Consider the following 25,652-nt stretch of genomic DNA (forward strand, 5'->3'; position numbering starts at 1 on the left):
AACCAGAGAACTACACTTAAAATGCTAAGCAAAATCTATCAAAATGAGGTTGATGACAAACACGTGCCTTTTACAGGACCATGTAACATTCCTTTCCCATTTAACTGTCTTATATTGTCTTATGAGGCTGATCCTAGGTGAGTACTTTCCATCTATCAGCAGCACTTCATCCTGCTTCCTTTTATACAAATATATGAATTTACTTTATGGGGTATTGTGTGCTTGTGTTCATTCTTTTTAAACAGCCTTTTTTTCCACAGCTATTGTCTTTTTATTCCCGTTAAAACTGACACCACTGCAGCAGTAAAAGCTATATATATTTTTTTCTGGTATCTCTGGACACTTTTGAATCTTTTTTACAATTTAAAACAAAGATTGGTGGATTTAAACAGAGCTTGTCAACACAGTATGAGAGACTGAGGATGTTCAGAGAGACGGAGTGAAGATGCAGACGCAGAAAAGACGAGGAAAATGAGCTCAAAGTCTGACAGAGACAGACAGAGACGCAGTGAAAGAGAGCTCATTGTGGCTTCTAGTCACTGCTCTGAAGTCTGCTCAGTATTCACTCCTCAGCGTTCTCACAGCGCTAATGAGCAACCGCCAACCACGCTCACATAGACACATCTACACAACCACAGCTCTCTGAAGAAGTTGTCCCATTTCTGAGCATCCTCTCTGACAGCATTTGTCAAGCGCAGCTCTTCTGTCACATTGAAATTCAGCACAAACACTTCTTCTTTAAAAGGCTGCTGCTTTTATCACACTTTAAATATTTAAAGAAAAAACAGCGGATCTTACCTTTAACAATGAGGTCGGCGTAGTTGGAGACCCCCGAGCCACCGTCTGATCGGATGACGCAGCGGTAGCGGCTCGTGCTGCGCTGCGAAGTGTCGCCGACGCTGACGGTGGCAGAGAAACGCCGATGGTTCACGACCCTGGTCACCATCAGCGCCGTGTCCTTACCGTTCCACTGCTGCATGATGGGAAACAAAAAAGAGTCAAAACATTGGAGCATCAACATATCAGAGGTTAAACTGACACATTTTATCATTTCAGGAAAAATATCAGCTCATTTTGAATTTGATGGCAGCTCTAAAACAGTAGGCACAGGGCCCCGTTTACCATTGTGCAGCATTCTCTCTCCTCTTAACAACAGTCTGTGAACGTCTGGGAAGTAGGGATGTGGTTTAGCATTGCATAGCAATGTTTACTTTTGTGTAGCATCACAACAGTTTGTAAACTTCTGGGAAGTGAGCAGTCCAGTTAACTGAGGACTAATGTTGTCCCTTTTGTTGTCCCGTCCCAACTTTTTTGAGATGTGTTGCTGCCATGAAATAGAAAATGAGCAAATATTTTCATGAAATGGAAAAATGTCTCAGTTTCAACATCTGATATGTTGTTTATGTTCTATTGTTCATAAAATATGGGTTTATGAGATTTGACTATAAGTAATTACTGTTTTATTTAACCCTTTACCTGCTGAGCAGTGCCGGCGCTGTGTTTTATACGTCTGGACTATTACTACCATAACTCTGTCAAAGTTTGTCCAATCAGAAAAACTCCAACGGTGTTGGAAAGCTGAGAATTGTGGGCATGCTCACATATATGGTTCATTAAGGTACTCACAACCATAAGACATGGGCATTCATAGCAAAACACCAGAAGTATCGCGAGACCGCCACACAGATTCTCAACACTGTAACTCCTTGAAAGTTTGCTCAATCTAAAAGATTCCAACACTGACAGAGAGCTGAGAATCTGTGCTTTCCGGCAGTATATGATGTGTGGTATATATATTATGGTAATGTCAAACCGCACTGCAAAAACGGCAGCTTTGGCAGAAGACGAGTGAGAAAGGAGAGTGAAGGAAGAGAGTAAAAGGAGAGCGAGTGAGAGTGGTGTTTTATTTTCAAAAAACAGCGTTAGATAGTGGCATCTGTGCGTGTCTGACATGTGCAATAACAATATGTTACTGAGAATGTTGAGAATGCATTTTTCCACCTTTATTTGCACCTATTGTCACCTATGCATATAGTTATCTTTTGCACTGTGTTTTGCACACCCAGAGTCCTAGACTCCAAAAATGACCGGTGATTGTTCTAAACATGTATAGGTTCACATTTCAAATGTCAAATCAAAACGTCATGAGCAATAACAACATTTCTTCTCATAAATTCCATGAAAAACAAATCACTTTTTATGTTTTTCTTCTTTTAAACTGCTAATAATTCCATATAATGTGCAATAATCATTAACCAGAAAAGTCAAGTTCAAGCACTCCTGGGAAAAGGCAGCAAAGCTCTCATACTTAGGGCATTTCCTGACTATTTTACAGCCATAATATTAAAATATGCCCAAATCGCCATTTTTAGACTCAGTAGGTAAAGGGTTAAATTTTACAAAGTGTCCCAACTTTTTTGGAACTGGGCTGTAAAGTATATCAAGACATTATAGTCCTAAAAGTAACTGCATGACAAAAGCATTGAGTTCACCTAAAACATTATGAATGCAGTCACATTAGCTGGGATCTCTGGACATCAGAGTCATTTTGTACATGCACTCCTGCCTGTTAAACAGTGTATTTGACAGAATAAGCACTCAAAGCTGTTTCTTAGTCCTGGTTTCAGACCACACTGGTGCCGCATTCATTTAAAAAGTCAGTCAAAGAGTCCTAAAACATTGCTCTGACTTTATTTGATTCACTAACAGTCACAGAGTGGAATGGAAAATCTCCTTTGAAATGCATAATAACTGAATTTTAAACATACTTTTGAAAAAAAGGCAAATCTTAATGAGCTATCAGAATTAAATTGTTTGACTTTCTATTTTCAAATTTATTAAAATGTAATGAATGGGTCTAATGGATGCTGCAAAAACCTGATTATGCAGCTTTAGACACGTTTAAATGGATAATTTTTTTAGCTCTGTCTGCAACTGTCAACATTTAAAACATTGTTTGGATGCCTGTTTCACGCAGCATTAAAATTTCAGAGGAATTTCAAAGTGGATGGTAGTTCATTATACAAATTTCTCCCACAGTTTGAATTTCTCAAATGCCTTGAAAACTTATAAATTGCTTTATTTGTTGATGAATAAAAGGGTAAAATAAGGACATTGTATATGCAACCATTTGGACCCCTTCTCTTCTCTGCACTGACCTGGTCTACAACTGCTCTGATTGGTTATTTCTATTTGTTTTCAGTGCCATCCCACCCTAGCTGTAGGAAGAAGTTCCAAAGTCTGCAGAGAACAGATTGGTTTTGATGTAAGCAGATCAGACATGTACCTAAAAACTGCTCTGTTCTCATTCTCTGCTTCTCTGCCTATAATTCCCCCATCTCCACATCCAATCTTCTCCTCCTGCTGTAGTATTATCCGCCTGTTTGGAGAAACATGCTCCAGCGTGCAGACCTGCAGTCAGCCGGGTCACTGCTCTCCATTGCAAATGTCATTACTGTACACCGCCGCGCTCTCGGAGGTGATCATACAGTGAAAACATGCAAGACCGCACGTGCACGTGAATTTAAACCAGCGTGGAGACGCGCACGCCGAAACACGCAAACATGACTGTAGTTCGGTGATGGAGCCATCGGAGCGGAGCTGAACAAGGACTTTTAATCAATCCTGAAATAGAGCTCCAAGGACCGGGGATGTTCACCGCAGTACACCTACATTTTTACTTTATTCTTAATAAAAAGCTATAAATAATTCATCACTGTAGCCGCAGCATCGGCTTTTATGTATTTATTTAGCTGGGCCAGTGCATTTAACGGCCAATGGATTTTAAATTTGAAATGAAAATTAAAAAAACATGTTTCAAAATTACTGTTTAAAATAGTAAAAGTGAATCCAGCATAAATAGCTGAATAATCTGTATACTTTTTAAAGCCAAGCTGGAGTCTGTAGGGGGACACGAGCTGGAATTATAGGACTTGGAAGTCGACTAAGATAATGTGTGTATGTGACAGAATGTTGGGACTCAGTGATAGCAGAGCAAAATGGAGAACAGCACAGGAACAACATATAAAGATAACATGATTGGTCCTCCTCTACCTGCTTTATTGGCTCCCAGACTTATACCCTGTGTGTGTATTTGACAGATAGTTGGGACTATGTGATATAATGCTGGGACTGTCTTATTGAGATCAGAGCAAATGTCTCCTGGAAAGTAACAACAAGCAGAACTAAGATGATTGTTCCATGCTGGACCTGTATTTTGACTCCCAGACTTTAACCATGTTGGTACATAGTAGTATGCTGGAACTGTGTGATAGAATGTTGGGACTGCCTTTGTAAGATAAAAGCAAATGTTTCCTGGAGAACAGCACAGCAACAATGGATAGAGCTAACATTGTTGGTCCATCCTTTACCTTGGCTCAGACTTTTACTATGTGTGTGTATGTAATGAAATGTTAGGACTAGTGATAGAATATTGGGATTGTCTTAGTGAGTTCAGAGCAAATGTCTCCTGGATAACAGCACAGCAACAACTGATAGAGTTAACATGATTGGTCCATCCTATACCTTGGCTCTCAGATTTTCACCATATGTGTGTATATGACAGAATGTTAGGACTATGTAATAGAATGTTGGGACTGTCTTCATGAGATCAGCTCAAATGTCTCTGGGATAAAGGCACAGCAACAATGGATAGAGCTACCAAATATTGTTCCTTTTTCTACCTGCTTTTTTGTCTCTCAGACTTTAACTGTGCCTGTATGTAACAGAATGTTGGGACTTTGTGATAGAATGTTGGGACTGTCTTCATGAAATCAACGCAATTGTATCCTGGAGAACAGAACAGCAACAATGGATAGAGCTAACATTATGGTTCCATTTTCTACTTGCTTTTTTGGCTGTCAGACTTTAACCGTGTGTGTATGTAACAGAATGTTGGGACTGTCTTAGTGAGATCAGAGCAGACGCCTTCTTTGGACATTGAATACATTTGAACATCAGACCGTCCTTCAGTTGTCATGTAACTTTCTGCTATAATCGTGAACACTCATGTTTCCAGAGGAAGAGAAACTAACCTGCAGCCACAGTTTGTCATGCTGAGACCATTTCCCTCCAGCAGTGCACTGAAAGGTGGCGTTCTGACCGACGTTCACCTCCACGTTCTGCAGGCGCAGGAAGTGAGGAGCTTTACCTGCAACATAAACAAAAACAATCAAGGGTTTTTACTCCCAACAACAAAGAAACGGTTAAATGTTAGATAAATCAGCCTTTGGATGGTAATGAAACAACTAGAACATCAGGACAGACATTATGTGACCCTGACACCAACACAACTGGACGCCCCGAAATATCAAACTTTCATCAACATTTTGGGTAATTTGCTTAGAAATTTTCAAATAATTTCAAAGAAACTTTTTGGATATGTTTTTATATTTTGGAGAGTTTCTTTGGAGGTTGTGGGAGATGATTGCCTTGTAATTTTTTGGTATTTTTTATGCAAATTTGGGAAATTTTGGACAGGATTTTACTTTTGAATTTTAGGCCTTTATCACAGAAATATCCAAAAAATGTGCTTGTAAATGTTTTGGCTGGGGATATGTTTTATAAAATTTCATTTCTGATTTATTTGTATGTTTTGAGGGAATTTTCTTGGAGTTTTAGGGAATCTAAGAAAAAATTAGGGCAAATTTGCTATAAAAAATGTGATATTTTCACTTAGATTAGAGTTTTTTTCTGATTTTGACTGAGAAAAATTGTGGGGGTGTCCTTTTAAACAATTTCATGGAATTTTGGGGCATTTTTTGGCAAATTTTAGAAAATTTTAAAATCAATTTTTTTAGCATTTACATTTAAATTTGAGGAATGTGCTTGTAAATTTTGGGGATTTTTTTTCTCAGGATCCTGGGGGTTGGGGGTCCTTGGATGTTTTGAATAATTTTCATAGAAATTTCAGGGACTTTGGTTAATGTTTTGGGTGATTCCACAGCATTTTCGGGAGGTTTTGGGAATGCATTTGCAAATTTTGGGAAATATGAGAAAAAATTCCCGGGGTATTTACATAATTGTTTTTTGTGAGTTTTTAATCTGAATATTTAGACTTTATGATGAAGTTTCAGTGAAACATTTGGGGGAAATTTAGATATATTATAAAGTTCTTTTAATGGGAAACTTTAAAAATATTTTTAAAAGTTTCCCTGAAAGTTTAGGGAATTTGTGTGGACTTTTGAAAAGAAACATTTCCAGTAAATTCAGACTTTTTAGTAAAAATGTTGTTGGTGCCTGTCCTTAACCAGTCCTTGAGGTCCGTCATCAAAATGAGTCCCCCATCCCTCGCTCAATGGCTGAAACTATTAGTGACCAACTGAAGACCACTGACAACCTAAACACCCGCTCTAGAACCGATCCAGGTTTGGATTTTCTGCCAAATCAGGATCTTTTGGAGATTCGTGGACATCATTGTTGGTCTAAACTACTTCCTGTTCAAAGACAAGGCTGAACTTTAAATCATATTCAGTGCAACAGATGCAAATAAAAGGGAAAATGCATGAAAATGCAAACTCAATTTAAAAAAAATACAATTTAAATAGATTAATAATTTAAATGAAATAGTAAAACAATCGATAATACAATAATTAATATTATTAATTAAAAATATGTAAAAATACTTAAAAATACAATACAAAAAATAAATAATACTAAAACAAACAAACAAATGAAACAAAAGCTCATCTCTGTGTTTTTATAGATCATGGACCAGTGGTTCTCAAATGGTGTGGCAAGGTACACTAGTGTGCCTTGAGGCAAGTCTAGGTGTGCCTCGGGGATCTGGCTTGACCCCTGAAAAAAACAGAGAATGGACCCTCCCCAGTTGTGATTTATTGATGAGTATGTGTGTTGGATCAGTAGCATTGGTGCTAGCATCCTGGCTAACAGTCACCTCATTTGGCAAGCTATTATTATTGGGTTGAAATTGGTGTTGAAAATTATTAATTCATGCTACTTTTAACCATTTTTTCTACATATGTTGCAATTACTTGTTACCAATTGCAGCAGTTTTTTTGTTTTGTTTTGTTTTGTTTTTGTTTTGTTTTGTTTTTTTAAAGTGTACTTTTCACCCATTTTTGCAACTTTTTTGGAACTTTTAGCTACATTTTTGCTACCTTTTTAAGGAGTTTTGCCTATTTTTGCTATTATTTTGGCATTTTTGCAAATTTTTCCATCACTTTTAACTCCTTTTTACCACCTTTTAGCAACATTTTCTGCCACTTGTAATCTCTTTGCCACCTTCTTGCCTATTTTCACCCTCTTTGCCTTTGTTTGGCCATTTTGCCCATTTTTAAAATCACTTTTAACAAATTTTACCATCTTTTACAACATTTCACCCAATTTGGACGCTTGCAACCCATTTCTGCCACCTTTTTTGACACTCAACATGTTTGCCACTTTTAACCCATTTTTTGGCCCCTTATGCCAATTGTTACCCATTTTTTACTTTGTCTTGCTACTTTTTGCCCAATTTTGCCATGTTTTTTTCATCACATTTCACCAATTTTTCCTGCCTTTTGCCCACTTTTGCCATCCCCGGTTGTCTTGGCCCCAGAGACCTCTCCCCTTTATCCCCCCTTATGGGCCAACTTGACTGTTATGTTATTCAAAAAGTCTATTTTGTATTGATATGAATATGGTGTGCCTTGAGATTTTGGCTTAGCCCTCGGTGTGCCTTGGGAGAAAAAAGTTTGAAAACCACTGCATAGACGGTAGCGTATGCCACTTTCAGGCCTTGTTGTCTGCGTCCGTAACGTTTATAACTGAGACCCCGGTCTCTGTGGTTGACCCCTGACATGTCACGCTGCCATTGGTCACTTAAATGGGGAAAATTATGATTATAGCTGTCTGTTTGGAGCTTTTTAATGGCAGAAATACAGGACAAACAAGTCGAGATCTGTAGAAACAAGCAATGACTGTGAATGTGAGCATTATTGTACAGACTTAAGGCTTCCAGGTGAATCATTTTCAACCAAACCAAACTAAAATGGGAAATTTTCAGATTTATTAAAATATTGATGGTCAGTCAGAACAGCTCCCCCTTCTAAACAATCCAAAGGACCTCCACTCTCTGCTTTAAACTGAATATTTCTGAAGTCTGACGGATTTATGACTCTTTTTTTTGATTGTGTCCCTCACTCTGAATAAATACTAATGAAGGTTATTCTGGTTACAATAGTAAAAATTTAATTTAGGCAAACATGGAAAGAGTAATTGCAGCTTTTCAAATAGAAACTAACAAAGAGGTAAATTCAGCGAGACTCTGATGAAAACAGAACCAACAAAGCTTCATTAGCATCGCTGATTTCCCTCATTCGGTCCTGAGTTCATGCATAATTCATCAGATACCTAAATAATGATTCTGGCTCCATCATAGGAGGAGAGAACAGAGGGAGCTGTGAGCAGACGGACGAGGTAAAGAGGCCGTTCAGAGTTTTGTGAAGCAAAGTGTTTCTGTCAGATTTGAGCGATGAAGACCCTGAGTTTGGACCTTCTTCCTCGCTCTCTGCAATCTGTCTGCGAGGCTCACAATCTGTGCTTTACACGGCGGCGTGTGTGTGTGCGAGCCGTAAAACAGATGATGCTCAGTGGGCCGCGGTCGAGCGGGGTCGACCGTCGCAACGAGCGCGCTCAGAGACAGCAGACTTACGGCAAGGATGAGCCAGAACGCGGATGTCATCGATGGCGATGAAACCTGGATGGCCTTGGACCGAAACCGCTTCAAAAATTACCTGAAAGAGAGGAAGAGAGGAGGGACAAAAGGAAGAGAGGAGGAGGATGGAGAGAGAGAGAGACGGGGTTAGTAAGTACATTTATCACAGCTCTGAAAGGCAGGACGCAAAAACTACATTTATAATAAACAAATTTATAAAAGACTCAGACTAGAAAGATGTCCATCCCAGGAAGTAAGGAAGAGGGGAGGACATGAGGGAGAAGGGCAGAGAGGAAGGAAGGAAGGATGGATGGAAGGAGGAAGGACGAGGAAGTGGAAGGAAGGAAGGAAGGAAGGAAGGGAGGATGGATGGATGGAAGGAGAAAGGACAAGGAAGTGGAAGAAAGGACAAGGAAGTGGAAGGAAGGAAGGAAGGAAGGATGGATGGATGGAAGGAGAAAGGAAGGAAGGAAGAAAGGAAGGAAGGATGAGGGAGGAAGGACAAGGAAGTGGACAGAAGGAAGGAAGGAGGAAGGAAGGACAAGGAAGTGGATGGAAGGAAGGAAGGAGGGAGGAAGGACAAGGAAGTGGAAGGAAAGAATGGAGAAAGGAAAGAAGGAAGGAAGGAAAAAAGGAGGAAGGAAAAGAAATTGGAAGCAAGGAAGGGAGGAAGGGAAAAAGGCTGAAAGAAAGGAAGGAAGGGAGGGAGGGAGGAGACAGTGATGGGGTAAAGGAAGGAAGGAAGAAACAGATTAAGAAAGGAGCAAAGGAAAAAGGCAGAGTTAGGGTTAAAGGAAGTGATAGGGTGAAAGGAGGGAAGGAAGAGGAACATGGAGGAAGAAAGAAAGAAAGAAAGAAAGAAAGAAAGAAATGAAGGGAGGGAGGAACAGAGGTGATAGGGAGAAGAAGAGAAACAAGCAAGCAAGGGAGAAAGGCTGAAATGAAGGAAGGAAGAAGGCAGTGATGAGAAAGGAGGGAAGGAAGCAAGGAGGGAAGGAACAGAGGTGATAGGGAGAAGAAGAGAAGCAAGCAAGGAAAGGAGAAAGGGTGAAAAGCAGGAAGGAAGAAACAGGACAAGGAAGGAACAAAGGAAGGAAGATGTAAGGAAGGAAGGAAGAAGGCAATGAAAGGGTGAAAGGCAGGAGGGAAGAAACAGGACAAGGAAGGAACAAGGATGGAAGAAGGAAGTAAGGAAGTAAGGAAGGAGGATGGCATTGATAGGGTGAAAGGAAAAAAGGAAGGAAGAAAGAAGGAAGAAACAAGGAGAAGGAAGGAAGAAAGAAGGAAGAAACAAGGTGAAAAAGGAAACCAAGAAGAAGGGAAGGAAATGACAAAGAATGTAAGGAGGGAAGACTGAGATGTCGGCAGAGAGGATGTTGGACAGTTTCCTCTGAAAGTATCTGTAGAAGAAAAAAGAAAAAGCTCTTCTCTTCCTCCTCTAACATCCTGACGCCCCTGTGAAGCTCATATGTAAACCCTGCGGGAGTTTTCCACTCAATGTCAGCATCTCTTCCTCTCTTCATCCCTCCATCCTTCTGTCTCCATCCTTCTGCCGACCACATATGCTGCTACCCCTCCTCCTTCATCACCATCATCCTCTCTTTTTTATCATGATTTCTTCTGTTTCTCTATTTTATCTCAGATTTCTTCTCAGTTTCTAATTAATAAGATTTTATCTGTCATTCTTTTATTTTTTCTATTTTGGTACATTTCTCCCACCCAGACTCTGCACACGCTCAGTGGGTGACAGGAAGTCAGCAGGGCTGTCATGGGGCCGTGCACCTCTGACCTGCACATAAACGCTCACACACAAACCCACACTGGTACACAAACCTCTGAGCTGTGCTTGTCAGGATCCTCGGCAGTCTACGCTCTGAATACCAAAGACTTCTGGGAAAAGTTTCGCCTCTTTCTTTCCCTCAAAATATAAATTCTTTTCTCTGCCTCACACGTCAGCTCTCTTACAGTCCAGACACGGCTTTGTGTGAAATATTCAGACACTTTTTCACATATTAGTGGACTTTTACTTTATTTTCTTTAAATCAAAGGTACATTTTCATTCTTTTCTACAGTCTTTATTGTTCTCTTCAACAAAACCTTCATTAAAGTTTTTCAATAACTGCAGATCAAAAAAAGAACAAAATAAGTTATCATCTTGTGTGTTTTCTTAAAATATTATGTATTTCATCTCAACATCCTGCCTTTGATCTCAGAATTTTGACTTTTATCAAATAATTCTGCCTTAGATCTCAGAATGTTGCCTTAGATCTCAGAATGTTGCCTTTGATCTATGAATTCTGCCTTTGATCTCAAAATGGCATCTTGGATGCCAGAAATCTGGCTCTGATCTCAGATTTCTTAGGGAAAAACAAAAAAGGTTTCTAGAATTGATTTTAAACTTCTGCCTTTGATCTCAAAATTCTGCTCTTGATCATGGAATTCTACCTTTAACTAAGAATTCTTCCTTTGATTTTGGAATTCTGCCTTTGGTCTCAAAATTTTCCCTTTGATCATGGAATTCCACCTTTAAATAAGAGTTCTTTCTTTGATTTTGGAACTCTGCCTTTGATCTCAGAAATCTGTCCTTGATCATGGAATTCTGCCTTTGATCTAAGAATTCTTCCTTTGATTTTGGAATTCTGCCTTTGATCTCAGAGCTAAATCTTTGATCCCTGAATTTTGCCTCTGATCTCAGATTGCTATGGAGTTAGTTCTATAGTACTAGAGTTATAATGTAGCATATAAAGGAATATACATCAGAGTGTCATCAGCATAAGGTTGGAAATTTAGCCCAATATTTAGATAATCGGATAAAAGACGTTTAGGACACAGGTAGGGTCCTTTTGACATACCAAGAGCATTACTAACGTTTGAATTTACAGGTACACATAATATAAGTCAGAGTATGCTCACTTTTTAGGTATCGAACAGTAAATTTTTTTTTTTTTTTTTTTTTTTATCATTCTATTAAAGAAAATTCCACTGTGGTAATGTGGATGTTTTTACCAACATTTAAAGAAATAAGAAACTGAGAGTCATCAGCTTAAGGTAAGAAGTTAATGCTATGTTCTGATTATAATCCCTGGAAAGAAGTAGAGGACCGAGGTAGGATCCTTGTGGTACATCAAGAGCATCTCTCAAAGACAATTAACAAATTCAGTTCGGTTCTCTGCAGTCACAATTTTAATCAAGCTTTTTGGATCTTGAAATTTTCCATCAAAAGGTGTTTTTCTTATTTTCTCCTTTGCTTTAAGGAATCACATGTTGAGTCAGAGACCTTTTTTTTTGTTGCTCTGAAGACTAAACTTCTGTATTAATTGCAAGTTTTCTATGATTACTTGTGGTTAGTTGCTCCCTATTTGTAGCATTTTAGAATTACATTATTTTGCATTTTCAACCATTTTGGTCTGATTTGTGATTTTTCTAGTCTTAAAAAAGGGGGAATTTACTTTTTTGTTTGGATTCAGATTGACTGAAAATCATAACAGGAACTTAACCACAGAAAAAAAATATTTTTTATGGACTGAGAATGAAATAAGAGGGTGTTAAGGTTTAGATGCCTTGTGACTCTGAGTTGTCTGTGAGATTTTAAAGTAAAATAAATAAATTATTAAGGACTTTTTTTAGGATCACTGAGGCTGCAGAGAGACTCTGGTTGGGATTTAACCAAAGTGTGTTGAAAGGGACAATAAAGCGATTAATCTCTATCTAAAGGAATTAGTGCACTAACTGTGGACCTTACTTAATCCATATTAACTTGATTTTATACATATATATCTGGAGTAACAGTTTCTGTCTTCAGCACGGTTTGGTACACGTAGTCCCACAACGGATACGTCTGAACCATTTAAAATAAAAAGGGCAATGTTACAGTTTTTACCCACAAAACTTTGTGGCAGTAATGCTGGCAAGTGTTTTCAAGACGCTATCAAACCACTAACGACGTATAGAAAGTAGCCGACATAAACCCATGAAAGAGAAAAGTTAGCTCCTGCTGCAAGAGAGGTGGAGCAGCGAGACTTCTCTCGCTCTCATCTCCTTGCTGTTTTAGAAATGCATTAGGATGTGAAAGCAGAGATGTTCGAGGATATTTACGCTGTTAAAACCTTTTAAAGACTTTAAACGGACTGGTAAAATAGAGAACACCAAGGACAAATGGGTTTTTAGTGCTCTGCTGAGGCTCGATTGCAACGTCTCTTCCTATGTTTACATGGGCCAGTCTGGAGTCCTTCACTGATTTTGTACCACTGCACCAGCTTTTTATTAAAGCGGTGTTATAGCACTCTTCATAAATCAGAAATATGATACATTGCTCTAAAGCACAAATTTTGATTTGCATATGATGTTGTATTAATAATAATTTTCAAATAAGCCTTTTTTTTTTTACAATTTTCCATAAATATATATTTATATATATATATATATATATATATATATATATATATATCTCTTTAAAAAATCACTGTGAATCTTTCGTCTGTAGTCTCTCCCTTTCCCACTGACACTGGATTAGAATTGTCTACAGGTTACCTGATAAGAGTTAGGCCAGAAGGTAGAGATGGCGAGCTCCGCCTTCACCCATCCTTCAGTGACGGTATCAGAGGCGTTCCACACCGGGTTCCCCTGAGCTCCTCCGTTCACCTGTAGACACGTTCAACATTTAGAAGATTCTCAGAGCAGGAAGACCAGAAGGTAAATCCTAACAGTTTTACAGGTGCACACTAGAGAAGTAACACATGAACCTTACTGACAGACAGTTTACTAACTTCCTGTTTAAATGGATTATCAACTTATTAGTTCATTAGAATATCCATTGCATGACATATTTTTAACACCGGCACCCTACAGATGGCCTGTGTAGCTGTGAGTGCAGCTCATGAATTAGAGTGATGTCTCACACCTGGGCCCCAGGTGTAGAGGTTAATTACTGCAGCCACACTGACCTGGCCTCCACACAGGTGTGTCACACCTTTGTTCAGTTAGATCAGAGCAGTGGTGCCTAACCTTTTTCCCTTTGTGTTACTCTCCATCAGCAGCCTCAGACCATGATAGCCAACATTCACTCTGCTCAGGTAAAATACAGGTCACGACAGGTAAACTCTGTCATTCAAACACATGAACCCTAAGGGCTCGGTCCTGCCTCTCTGATGGAGAACAGAGGTCTGTTTGTTTGTTTATGTGTTTGGTCCTTTCATCCATGAGTCCATCTCTCTCTACCTGTCCCTCTCTCACAGACAAACATTGACTCCTACACACCTTGATGTAGACATTTAGCGTTCCTGGGCTGGCTCCGTCCCGGCTGGACAGCGAGTACAGGAAGTCAATGCAGTGGGTGTCGTTCTCCTTCAGGGTGGGCATGTATAGGTGAGCCTTCTGCCCCGATGCCCGGCCCGACGCGTTCACCACCATGAAGGAACCTGCACAGGAGGGCAAAAAAGATGAAATCTAAATGTGGTTGAAACAGAACAGAAAAGGTCAAATACAGAGAACTGATCTACAAAGAAACACTGCATTTTATGATCTCAGAATTATGAGACAGTGATACTTATGAGATGCTGGAATCATGTTGGAAAAAATTAAGTCATAGCAAGAAACCAAAATCAAGACAGAAATTAAAGAAGTGTCTCATTATACCAAAATCCACCCTAAATAAAAGAATATCATTATAACAATATAGGGGGTCTACATGATTATCCATTTGTAAAAGCAGTGCACTTTGACAGAAAAGGCTAAGGACACATGAAAAAAGAACAAGTGAGGTCCAACTTCTTGCAAATTCTGTGAAAAAGTCCTAATACTGACTGAAAGAAAATTTTTGAGACAATGTTTTTCAAACACTCAGAATTCTGCCTTTGATCCAAGATTGCTGAGAAAAAAAGTCAGTAAATGTTTTCGATCTCAAAATTTTGGCTTTAATCTCAGAATTAAATCTTTGGTCACAGAATTCTGTCTTCAATTCCAGAGTTTGGCCTTTGATCCAAAAATTCCACCTTTGATCTTAGATTTGTTCAGATGATTTTTTCTTTTTTCTTTTTCCTTTCTTTTGTTTTTTTTTTTTATTAAAGCTTATGTAAGACTTCTACCTTTGATCTCAGAATTTTGCCTCTGATCTTGGAAATCTGCCAGTGATCAGGAATTCTACCTTTGATTTTGGAATTCTGCCTTTGATCCCAGAATTCCGCCTTTGATCTTAGATTTTTTTGGGAAAAAATCATTATTTGTTTTTGTTTTTGTTTTAGACTAATTTCATACTTCTACCTCTAATCCAGAATTTTACCTTTGATCTCAAAATTTTGCCTTTGATCCAAAAATTTTGCCTTCGATCTCATAAATCTGCCTTTGATCAGAAATTCTGAGGAAAAAAGTCAAGAATATCTTCAATCTCAAAATTATGCTGTTGATCCTAGAATTCAGCCTTTGATCATAGAATTTTTTTTTTCTAAGATTAATTTCAGACATCTGCCTTTGATCTCAGAATGTTGCCTTTTATCTCAAAGTTTTCCTTTGATCCAAAAATTCTGAGAAGAAAAGTTAGTAAAATGTTTTCAATTTCAAAATTCTGGCTTTGATCTCAGAAAACATCCAGAATTCCACCTTTGATCTGAGATTTCTTCAGGAAAATAAGTTTATTTTTTAGAAAAATTGAAAACTTCTGTCTTTGATCTCAGAATTTTTCCTTTGATCCCAGAATTGTGCCTTTGATTCCAAAGTTTTGCCTTTGGTCTCAGAAATCTGTCTTTGATCAGGAATTCTGAGTAAAAAAAAAAAAAAAAAAATCCAGAATATATCTTCAATCTCCATAATTCTGCCTTTGATCTCCAAATTTTGCCTTTGATCTCAGAGTTTTCCATTTGATTTTGGAATACTGCCTTTGATCTCAGATGTCTACTCAAAAAATTTGATTTCTAAAATTAATTTAAGACTTCTGCCTTAATCTCAGAATTCCGCCTTTGATCTCAGGAATCTTTGACCCAGCATTCTGCCTCTGATCTCAGACTTCCTAGGAAAAAATTAGATGTCTAAGATACATTTCAGACTTCTGCCTTTAATCAAAAAATTGGGAAAAAAAAAATATTTTCTCAAAAAATAAAAATAATAGTCCTCCCAACTCTCTTCCACACACTTTAGTATCATTCTATGTTACAAGAAACCTCAGAGGAAATTACACTATTCCTGTAAAAAAAAAAAAAAAAAAAACAAACAAAAAAAAACAAAAACAAACTAATGTTCACCAAAAGCAGCTATGTTGGCGTTTCTCAGCAAAAAAAAAAAAAAAAAAAAAAAAAAAAAAAAAAAAACATCATGTCATACATTTAACCATATAACCTTGAAAATCTGGGAATGTTTTTGTTTTTAATTTCACAACTGAAAAGTGATGACAAAGACCATGGATACTGAAAATCCACAGAAAGGTCAGTATACTAATTGATCTATATATCATCAGATAGAGTCTTGTGTTTGCACTCAGCCACTCCCTAGTTAACATTTAGATTTAATAATCACAGATATGCCTTGTGTTATGAAGCAGATCATGCAGTCAAACTAGTTTTCATTCCTTTTTTTTTTTTTTGCAGCACTAATATCAGACCGATAAGACACACTTGTTTGCTGCAGAATTGATCTCCCAGCTTGTGTGACTTTCACTTAATGCTTGATGCAGCAAACACACCAAAACCCCTGGAGCTCCTCTCGTCACTCGTGCCGTATATCAACGTCCTAATGTCTGCACGCCCCGAGGCGTCTGAACCACAACATAAAACACATTTTCTCTGTCGACTGGAGGTTTAAGTGTGTTTTAGTCTCTGCTTTATGGTGCAGGATGGAGCTTTTATGGGTCGGCCGGCTCCATTTGGCCGACTGCCATCAGCCGAGCTGAGAGTTGGAGTGACTCTGAGGCTGTTTGAGAGATACTGAATCAAGCAGGTGTGACTGTGCAGCTCCAACACCGCCTGTGTATGTCCACTCTGTTCAATAGGTGCAAAAGAGCACCATTAATGCATTTATTGGATTGTTTTTATCTCTTTTGTTCTTTTTAAACCATATCAAGACATGAGGAGGAAGTCACGCCAACAAAGAAATAGTGATGCAAAGTTTTATGCACTCATTCAACTGCTGATGCATAGAGCAGAAACTTTAGCCTGAACATGGTGGCATTTGGCTTTAAAGGGCAGTGCAGTGACTTTTGAAGGGGGGAAATGTAAAAGTTTAAGCCACACACTCAGGCAAAAAAAACTACAAGAAACTCCAGAACAGTGTTGCTCAACCCTTCTCCACCAAAGAGCCAAACTGTTGAAAAAAACCTTTGCAAGAGCCACAACCTAAGTGGTGAAAGTGGCAACAGAGGTTAAAGTGGCAAAAAAAAGGAGGTAAAGGTAGCAAGAATGGTCAAAAAGCTGTAAAAAGTGGAAAAAAATGGGTGAAAAGGGGCAAAATTGGTAAAATATGGCAAAAAAAAGGTGAAAACGGCAAAAATGGGGAGAAAATGGCAAAAATTGGTGAGAAGTGACAAAAATTAGTTAAAGGTGAAAAATATGGCCAAAAAGCTGCAAACATATAGCAAAAATGTTTGAAAAGTTACTAAAATGGGAAAAAGCTGCAAAAAGTGTCAAAAATGGGTGAAAAGGGGCAAAAATGACATGAAATGCCAAACAACTTGGTAAAAAGTGAGTAAAATGGGAAGGAAGTGGCAAAAATGGTCAAAAAGCTGCAAAAAAAGTGACAAAATAAGCCTCCTCATTCTCCTTGACCTAACCGCTGCCTTCGACACAATATCCAACACCGTCCTCCTTGACCGCCTGTCTCACCATCTTTCACTCGCTCGATGTGGACGGGACCTCCATCTGTCCATCCTCCGAGGTCCGAAACCTGGGCGTCATCCTGGACTCGACCCTCTCCTTCCAGTCCCACATAAAGTCTGTCACCAAATCTGCCTTCTATCATCTCAAGAACATCTCCAGACTCCGACCATCACTCCCTGATTCTGTGGCTGAAACACTCATTCATGCTTTCATAATCTCCCGCCTGGACTGCTGTAATGGAGTCCTGTCTGGAGTTCCCAGCAAAACCCTGGACAGGCTTCAGTACGTCCAAAACTCTGCAGCTAGAGTTCTCACCCGCACTAGACCCTGGCAACACATCACTCCGACCCTCATCCACCTCCACTGGCTCCCTATCAAGTCCCGTATCAACTACAAAGTCCTCCTCCTCACATACAAATCTCTCCATGCTCTGGCTCCCCAGTACCTTTCTGATCTCCACCATCCCGCAACCTTCGATCTTCAGACACCAGCCTACTTTCCATGCCCAAAACCAAACTCCGAACCTATGGAGACAGAGCCTTCAGTGCTGCAGCTCCCACCCTCTGGAACACTCTTCCTGCAGACATCCGTAGCGCTCCATCTCTGGACATTTTCAAAAAACATCTCAAGCAGCACCTGTTCACCACAGCCTACAGTCTTCACTAATCCACCCCTTACACTCATCCCACCCCTCACTTAGTTTGTCCATGTCTATGTGTTCCTGTAAAGCGTCCTTGGGTTTCTTGAAAGGCGCTATATAAATTCAAGATATTATTATTATTATTATTATTATTATAAGTGAAAAGAGGAAAAACTGGAATAAAATGGAAAACAACTTGGTGAAAAGTAGCAAAAATGGGGACAAAATGGCAAAAATGGGTAAGAAGTGACAAAAGGAAGGTTGCAGGAGGCAAAAATGTTACAAAAAAAAAAAAAAAGCAGAAAACAGAGCAAAATGTGGAGAAAGTGTCTACAATGGGCAAAAATGGGTAAAAATGGCTATAAAGGGGCAAAATGGGCAAAAAAAATGGGTGAAAATGGTAACAATGGGGGGCAGAGTGGCGAAAATGGGAAATAAGTGAGTAACAGCTGGCAAAAATGAGTGAAAACGGGCAAAATTCCCATGAAATGGCAAACAACTGGGTGAAAAGTGACTAAAATGGGGATGGAGTGGCAAAAATGGTTGAGAAGTGACTCAACTGGGCAACAAATAGCAAAAAGTCGCAAATAAATGGGAAAAAGTGGCATTTGATTGCAAAAAGGCAGCTTAAAATAGATGAAAAGCAGCAAAAATTGATTTAAAGTTGCAAAAAATGAAAATAAGGGGCAAAATTGCAAATAAGGGCAATGGAAATATACAGACAAAATATATGGTTGACAATTAAGTCTGACAATTAAAGCCTACTTTATATGTGTAGAAAACAAACTGATCAATGTGACCTGCAATGGTTCAATTCTGAGGTCAAAGTTTCCCTTTTTAAGGTTTTCTGGTGGAGTAATATTTCAAATCAAGACATAAAAGAGCCACATGTAGCTCCAGAGCCCCGCTTTGAGTAACGCTGCTCTAGAATCCTCTATGATAAAGCAAGATTCCTGTATGGCATGTATAAATGCACAAAGACAAGAAACATCTTGCTTGATTTTTTTGTGAAAACTATAAAAACCTTGTAACGTTTATCCTTACCCTTCAATTTTGAGTCCCCCCTTCGCCATGTACCAGAGTTACAGGAAGTAGTGCTAAAATCTCCCTCTATAAAATGGGAAGGCACTTCAACTTCCTGATGCCTCATCAGTAGTAATCAACAGAATTTAACATTCCAAAAAAGTTGGGACACAGCGGCAAATATGAATAAACAAAAAAAAAAAAAAAAAACTCAATGATGACCAGAACCGCGTGTAAACCCTTACATAAATGTTGGACTCTGTGGAGCTCAGAGAATGTAAACACAAACAGGTGGCTAACAGAGATTTCATCCATCATGTCTACCTGAGCTAAATGGATCTAATCCTCCACAGCAGTGTGTGTCACTGAGGCTATGATTGAGTGTGTGTTTCTGTGTGTATTATCGTTGGTGGTGTATTACTGTGTCTGTCTGGTGGAGAAGGAGTGTGTCTTATTACTGGAGTATAATGGTGCTCTATGACTCTGTGTATGTGCTGGTATGTGAGTGTTGAAGTAATCTGTCTGGGGTCTCTATCCAGGTCTTCCCAGCCTGATTACATTCATTATTCACACTTCCACACACATACAAACACCTCCATATTTATCATCTTTATTTTCTGACCTCTGCTGATCTTTAAAGCTCTAATAAAGAGATTTATACCAGTTTTAATTCTCCTTTTACGTAAAGATGTTTGAGGTCAAATCAACAGACAAACATGCAACTCCTTTCACCATGATGATCTCCATGGGAACCATAAAGACATTTATGTGTGTATAAACAAACAAAAACCACACAAATGTAATCATGCAGAGGTGGGAAGGGCTGCATATCTGCATGTGAAAAAGTCTGAGAAAAGGCTGAAATTTACAGCTGATATAGACTGATATTTACAGCTGATATAGACTGATATTTACAGCTGATATAGACTGATATTTACAGCTGATATAGACTGATATTTACAGCTGATGTAGACTGAAATTTACAGCTGATATAGACTGATATTTACAGCTGATATAGGCTGATATGTACAGCTGATATAGGCTGATATTTACAGCTGATATAGACTGATATTTACAGCTGATATAGACTGATATTTACAGCTGATGTAGACTGAAATTTACAGCTGATATAGACTGATATTTACAGCTGATATAGGCTGATATGTACAGCTGATATAGGCTGATATGTACAGCTGATATAGGCTGATATTTACAGCTGATATAGGCTGATATTTACAGCTGATATAGGCTGATATGTACAGCTGATATAGGCTGATATTTACAGCTGATATAGGCTGATATGTACAGCTGATATAGGCTGATATTTACAGCTGATATAGACCGATATTTACAGCTAATATAGACCGATATTTACAGCTGATATAGACTGATCTTTACAACTGATATAGACTGATATTTACAGCTGATATAGACTGATATTTACAGCTGATATAGACTGATCTTTACAACTGATATAGGCTGATATTTGCAGCTGATAAAGACATACATCTACATTCAGGGACGCCTTCCAAATGTAAACTAACCACATGGCAAAGTAAAAGTCGAGTCATGAAGGCAATGCTCTTAGAAGGAACTCTGAGACAGCGTAAAGGTTTCTTGAGCTCATAGCCCATACTTATATGCTTCTATGAGTTTTTTCATCACCTGACAGTGAAACTACTTGTGTTGGGTCAAGAATAAGAGCTAGGGTGTTTGAATTAAACATACACTGACACCTTTACATGCAACACAAACCAGATCAGAAAATGAATATCAAAGATGTGTTATGATAATGTGAGCCATCACTCATGTTTTCATTCAGCGACACATCGTCTTGCGCCAAACATCAACCACACATGAGACTCATTTCACACATTGTCTCCCAGCTGTGAGGTCAGAGAGGTGCAAACTGCGAACGTGAGAAATCTGACGTATCTGCCATGTTTTACACACAAATACACACATAGCAAAATAAGTGGGTCAACTCAGAACAACAAACACCGACCAGAGTGCAGCTGTTTTCACAAACACTGTAGAGCATTTGGTCCTAGTTTAACCGTCTATGTCAAACAACAGCAAAGGCAACAAGTATATGTGTCTGATGTGCTATCATACAGCCTGAACTGTCTGAAAGAAGAGTGTTATGTGAAGCTGTTGTTCTGATTATGAAATAAATTGGATTCAACATCTGGACAAACTAAGACTTCAACCCTGGTTGTGGATAATGTCAATCAGGGCTCTCAAAATGCAACACATCATGGCTTGGTCTAAAGAAATTAAAAACCAGATAAGAAACAAAGTCACTGACATCTATCAGTCTGGGTTACAAAGACATTTCTAAGGCTTTGGGACTCCATTCAACCACAGTGAGAGCCATTACCCACACCATTACCCTCATCTTTGATGATATCATCTTCAACAGAAAAGATGGAATGTTGATGAGCTTTGATGGCATCATCTTCAAGGGAAAAGATGGAATGTTTTAAAAGCTTCAATGACATCACTTTCAAAGGAGAAGATGGAATGTTTCATCAAATTTATTATATCATCTTCAAGGGAAAAGATGGAATGTTTTAAAAGCTTTGATGACATCATCTTCAAAGGGAAATATGGAATGTTTCTTCAGCTTTGTTGACATTATCTTCAAAGGAAAAGATGGAATGTTTCATCAGCTTTGATGATATGTTCAAAGGAAAAGATAAAATGTTTCTTCAGTGTTTATGAAATAATCTTAAAAGGCAACAATGGAATGTTTGTGAACATACTGATTACATCATCATTAAAGGAAAAGACAGAATATTGGTCAGACTGGGTCTATTGAGGCCTTCTTCCCATCATTTTTGTCAAGCACTAGGCCACAGTTGGCAACTTTTGGAGAACTGGGTGGATCCCACTTTTCCAAAAAATGCCAACAAATGACATTCAACATGAGGGAAAGATTGTTGGTATATATAAGAGAGGTGAACCTTCCCCAGAGGGAAACGAAAATGACCCCAAAGGTGCATCGACAACTCATCCAGGAGTTCACAAAAGACCTCAGAACAACGTTTAAAGATAAGCTTTGATGACATCATCTTATGAGAAAGCAATGGAATGTTTTATAAGCTGTGTTGACATTGTCTTCAAAGGCAAGGATGGAATGTTTAATAAACTTTGATGACATCATCTTCAAATGAAAAGATGGAATGCCTTTTATCCTTGATGTTATCATCTTCAATGGTAAGGGTGGAATGTTTCATAAGCCTTGATTACATCAGCTTCAAAGGCAACTATAAAATGTTTAGAAAGCTTTAATGACACCATCATCAAAGGCAACTATGGAATGTTTTATAATCCATGATGACGTTATCTGAAAAGGGAAGAATGTGAGACTTGCTGGCCTCACTTGACTAAGTTAAGGAGGAATTTTGTCCCAATCTTCTTTGTAGAAGCACTTTAATTTAGCCACACTGGAGAATGTCCGTCCACCAATCCACCTCTGAATGGACTTTAAAAGCCATTCTGTATATAGGAGTGGGCCAAAATTCGTCCAAAGTGGTGTGAAAGACTGGAAACACATGCTTTTGTTGATGCCACCAAGGATGGAACACCAGTTATTAAATTTAGGGGCAATGATTTTCTCAAATAAGGCCAGGTAAGTTTACATGGCTTTGTTCCCTTAATTAATGAAATCATCATTTAAAAACTGACTTTATAATTTACTTAGTATATCTTTGTCTAATATAAAATAAGAAATCAAGGAGGGTGTGAATACTTTCTCACAGCTCCTGTATCTGCAAACATGAGCAGCAGTGATAAAATGAATGACAAGTTAGTTAACCAAGTCTCCTGCAGACCGGGAAAAGTCCATCGAGTCATTGTTTGACGTGTGTGTCTCTGGGCTGTGAGTGTGTGGTGTGTAAACTGGCCAGACTATTACTATTGATCTGTGTGACCCACCTTTAGTATCGATCGGAGAAAAACCCTCCTGTTAACCACTTTTTCTCATTTCCTTCCAAAACACACACACACACACACAGCTAAGTGAAAATCAGCTCTGTGGCTGCATGAGCTCTGCAGACGGATACTCACTCACTTTAAGCCTTGTGCAGATCAAAACGCTTTTATTTTGAAATCTTACTAATACTTCCTCTCCAAGCTTTGAAGTCTCTGTGCAGTTTATAAATGTTTTCTTTTTTTTCTAATCTTTTTAAATATTGCAAATGTCATATGAGCTTAACCTTTATGGACTTTGATTTTTAGGATCTGATTTAAAATGGTAGATAAGGTCATGGAGTATTTTTATGTCTATATCTGATCACAAATCATCCTAAAATCACACACTGATGTTAAGGCTTTCTGCACTTTAAGAAACAGGTAACAGCAGGAAGAGAAAACGTGAATTTCTGCTTAAATAAAGACATCTGCACTCAAAAGAAATTCATACTTCAAAATAAAGACACTGTAGACATGGGAATTGGTCTTTCTTCTTTGTAAAACAGCAACAATGCAAATCCTGTCATGGTGTCAAGAGCACGCCATACCAACAGAAGATTCAGAGTGCAACGACGTCTTTGACGTGTGGAAATTTCGTTTTTAAAATTCAACCCATCAGTGAATGAATTAAATAAAGCAGCATTGACTTCTGCAATCATCTTAAAAAGGCAAGGATGGAATGCTTTATAAAATTTAAAGGATAATGTAATCAAGGGCAAGGATGGAATGTTTTATAAGATTTAAGGATAATGCAACCAAGGGCAAAGATGGAATGTGATATAAGACTAATGGGTGACAAAGTCAAAGGCAAGGACAAAATGTTTTAAAAGTTTTTAAGGATGACATTATCAAAGGCAAGGACGGAATTTTTTTACCGGATTTAAAGGATGATGTGATTAAAGTCAAGAATCATATGTTTTATAAGATTTAAAGGATGACATCATCAAAGGTAAGGATGTAATGTTTCATAGGATTTTAAGGTTGGCATCTTTAAAGTCAAGGATGGAATGTTTTGTAAGATTTTAAGGATTACATCATTACAGTCAAGGATGGAATGTTTTACAAGTTTTAAAGGGTGACATAATCAAGGGCAAGGGTGAAATGTGTTTTAAGATTTAAAGGGTGACATAATTTAAGTCAAGGACAGAATGTTTTACAAGATTTAAAGGATGACATCATAAAATGAGAGGACGGAATGTTTTACAAGATTTAAAGGGTGCCATTATTAAAGTCAAGGATGGGATGTTTTTCTAAGATTTAAAGGAATACATTATCAAATACAAGAACACAGTGTTTTTAAAGATTTTGTGGATGAAATCATTAAAGTCAAGAAGGGAATTTTTTTTAAGATTTTCAGGATCACATCAGCAAAGGCAAGGATGGAATGTTTTCATACAATTTAAAGGATACAAGAACAGAATGTTTTGTAAGATTTTAAGGATGACATTAATAAATTTAAGGATGGAATGTTTTATAAGATTTTAAGGATGGCATCAAAGGCAAGAACAAAATCTTAAGTAAGTCTTAAAGGATCATGTCATTAAAGTCAAGGATGGAATGTTTAATAAGATTTAAAGGATAACATTATCAAAAGCAATTATGAAATATTTTAAAAGATTTTAAGGATGACACTATCAAAGGCAAGGATGGAATGTTTAACAGGTTTAAAGGATGGCATCATCAAAGGCAAGTGTGGAATGTTTTAAAAGATTTTAAGGATGACACCATCAAAGGCAAGGATGGAATGTTTAACAGGTTTTAAGGATGACATCATCATGGGAAAGGATGGAATGTTTTAAAATATTTTATTGATGTGTAATTAAAAATAAGGATGAAATGTTTAAAAAGATTTTGGCTTCTTTAAAGTCAAGGATGGAATGTTTCATAAGATTTAAAGGAAGACATAATCTCTGAAGGCAAGGATGGAACGCTGGTGACACTGGGGATGTTGGTTCGGCTTTTTACCTCAATTTTTGTAAAAAAAAAGTCGATGTTGACAGCTTTTTGGAAAAGTGGGCACTTTTAATGCATTAATACAATCCTGAAAACTCCAGCCTTTAATACTGACCACTCCTCAGTGTGTATGTGAATGTATGAGTTTCTGTATTAATGCATTAATACAATCCTGAAAACTCTAGCCTTTAATACTGACCACTCCTCGGTGTATATGTGAATGTATGAGTTTCTGTATTAATGCATTAATACAATCCTGAAAACTCCAGCCTTTAATACTGACCTCAGTGTGTATGTGAATGTATGAGAGAGTTTCTGTATTAATGTATCACTGTCTGAGTTCTTCTGTGCGTCTGTGTGGGAGGACAGGGGAGTTAGTGAGTCCCTTTACAGCAGCAGGGAACTGGTTATGAAAAGCGTGGGACGCTGGTTAAAGACAAGGTATCACACAAACACAAGCATCAGCCCACCTTCCTACTTAAGATCGCTGAGGGACGTGCTGGCTGTCATTTCTGTTCCATTAGCAGCAGCGGGAGCTCGCTAAGCTCCACAAAAACACGTTACTCCTTTATGTCTACCTCTTTTTTAAGCCGTTTTTCAATAAAGC

The 25,652-nt window shown here is 38.2% G+C and overlaps 1 protein-coding gene across 1 annotated transcript in view; it reads right to left on the reverse strand.

Moving 5' to 3' along the window:
- The window catches only part of ptprt (protein tyrosine phosphatase receptor type T), a 516,342-nt gene that overhangs the window by 380,400 nt on the left and 110,290 nt on the right, over positions 1-25,652 (reverse strand). The window contains exons 3-7 of the mRNA XM_041782769.1: positions 13,913-14,073; positions 13,187-13,297; positions 8,654-8,735; positions 5,034-5,149; positions 799-973 (exon numbers count right to left, since the gene is read on the reverse strand). Coding sequence (XP_041638703.1) covers positions 799-973; positions 5,034-5,149; positions 8,654-8,735; positions 13,187-13,297; positions 13,913-14,073 — 645 coding nt within the window. The remainder of the gene's footprint in view (positions 1-798; positions 974-5,033; positions 5,150-8,653; positions 8,736-13,186; positions 13,298-13,912; positions 14,074-25,652) is intronic.

Source organism: Cheilinus undulatus, linkage group 3 (genome assembly GCF_018320785.1).
Source record: "Cheilinus undulatus linkage group 3, ASM1832078v1, whole genome shotgun sequence".
NCBI lineage: Eukaryota > Metazoa > Chordata > Actinopteri > Labriformes > Labridae > Cheilinus > Cheilinus undulatus.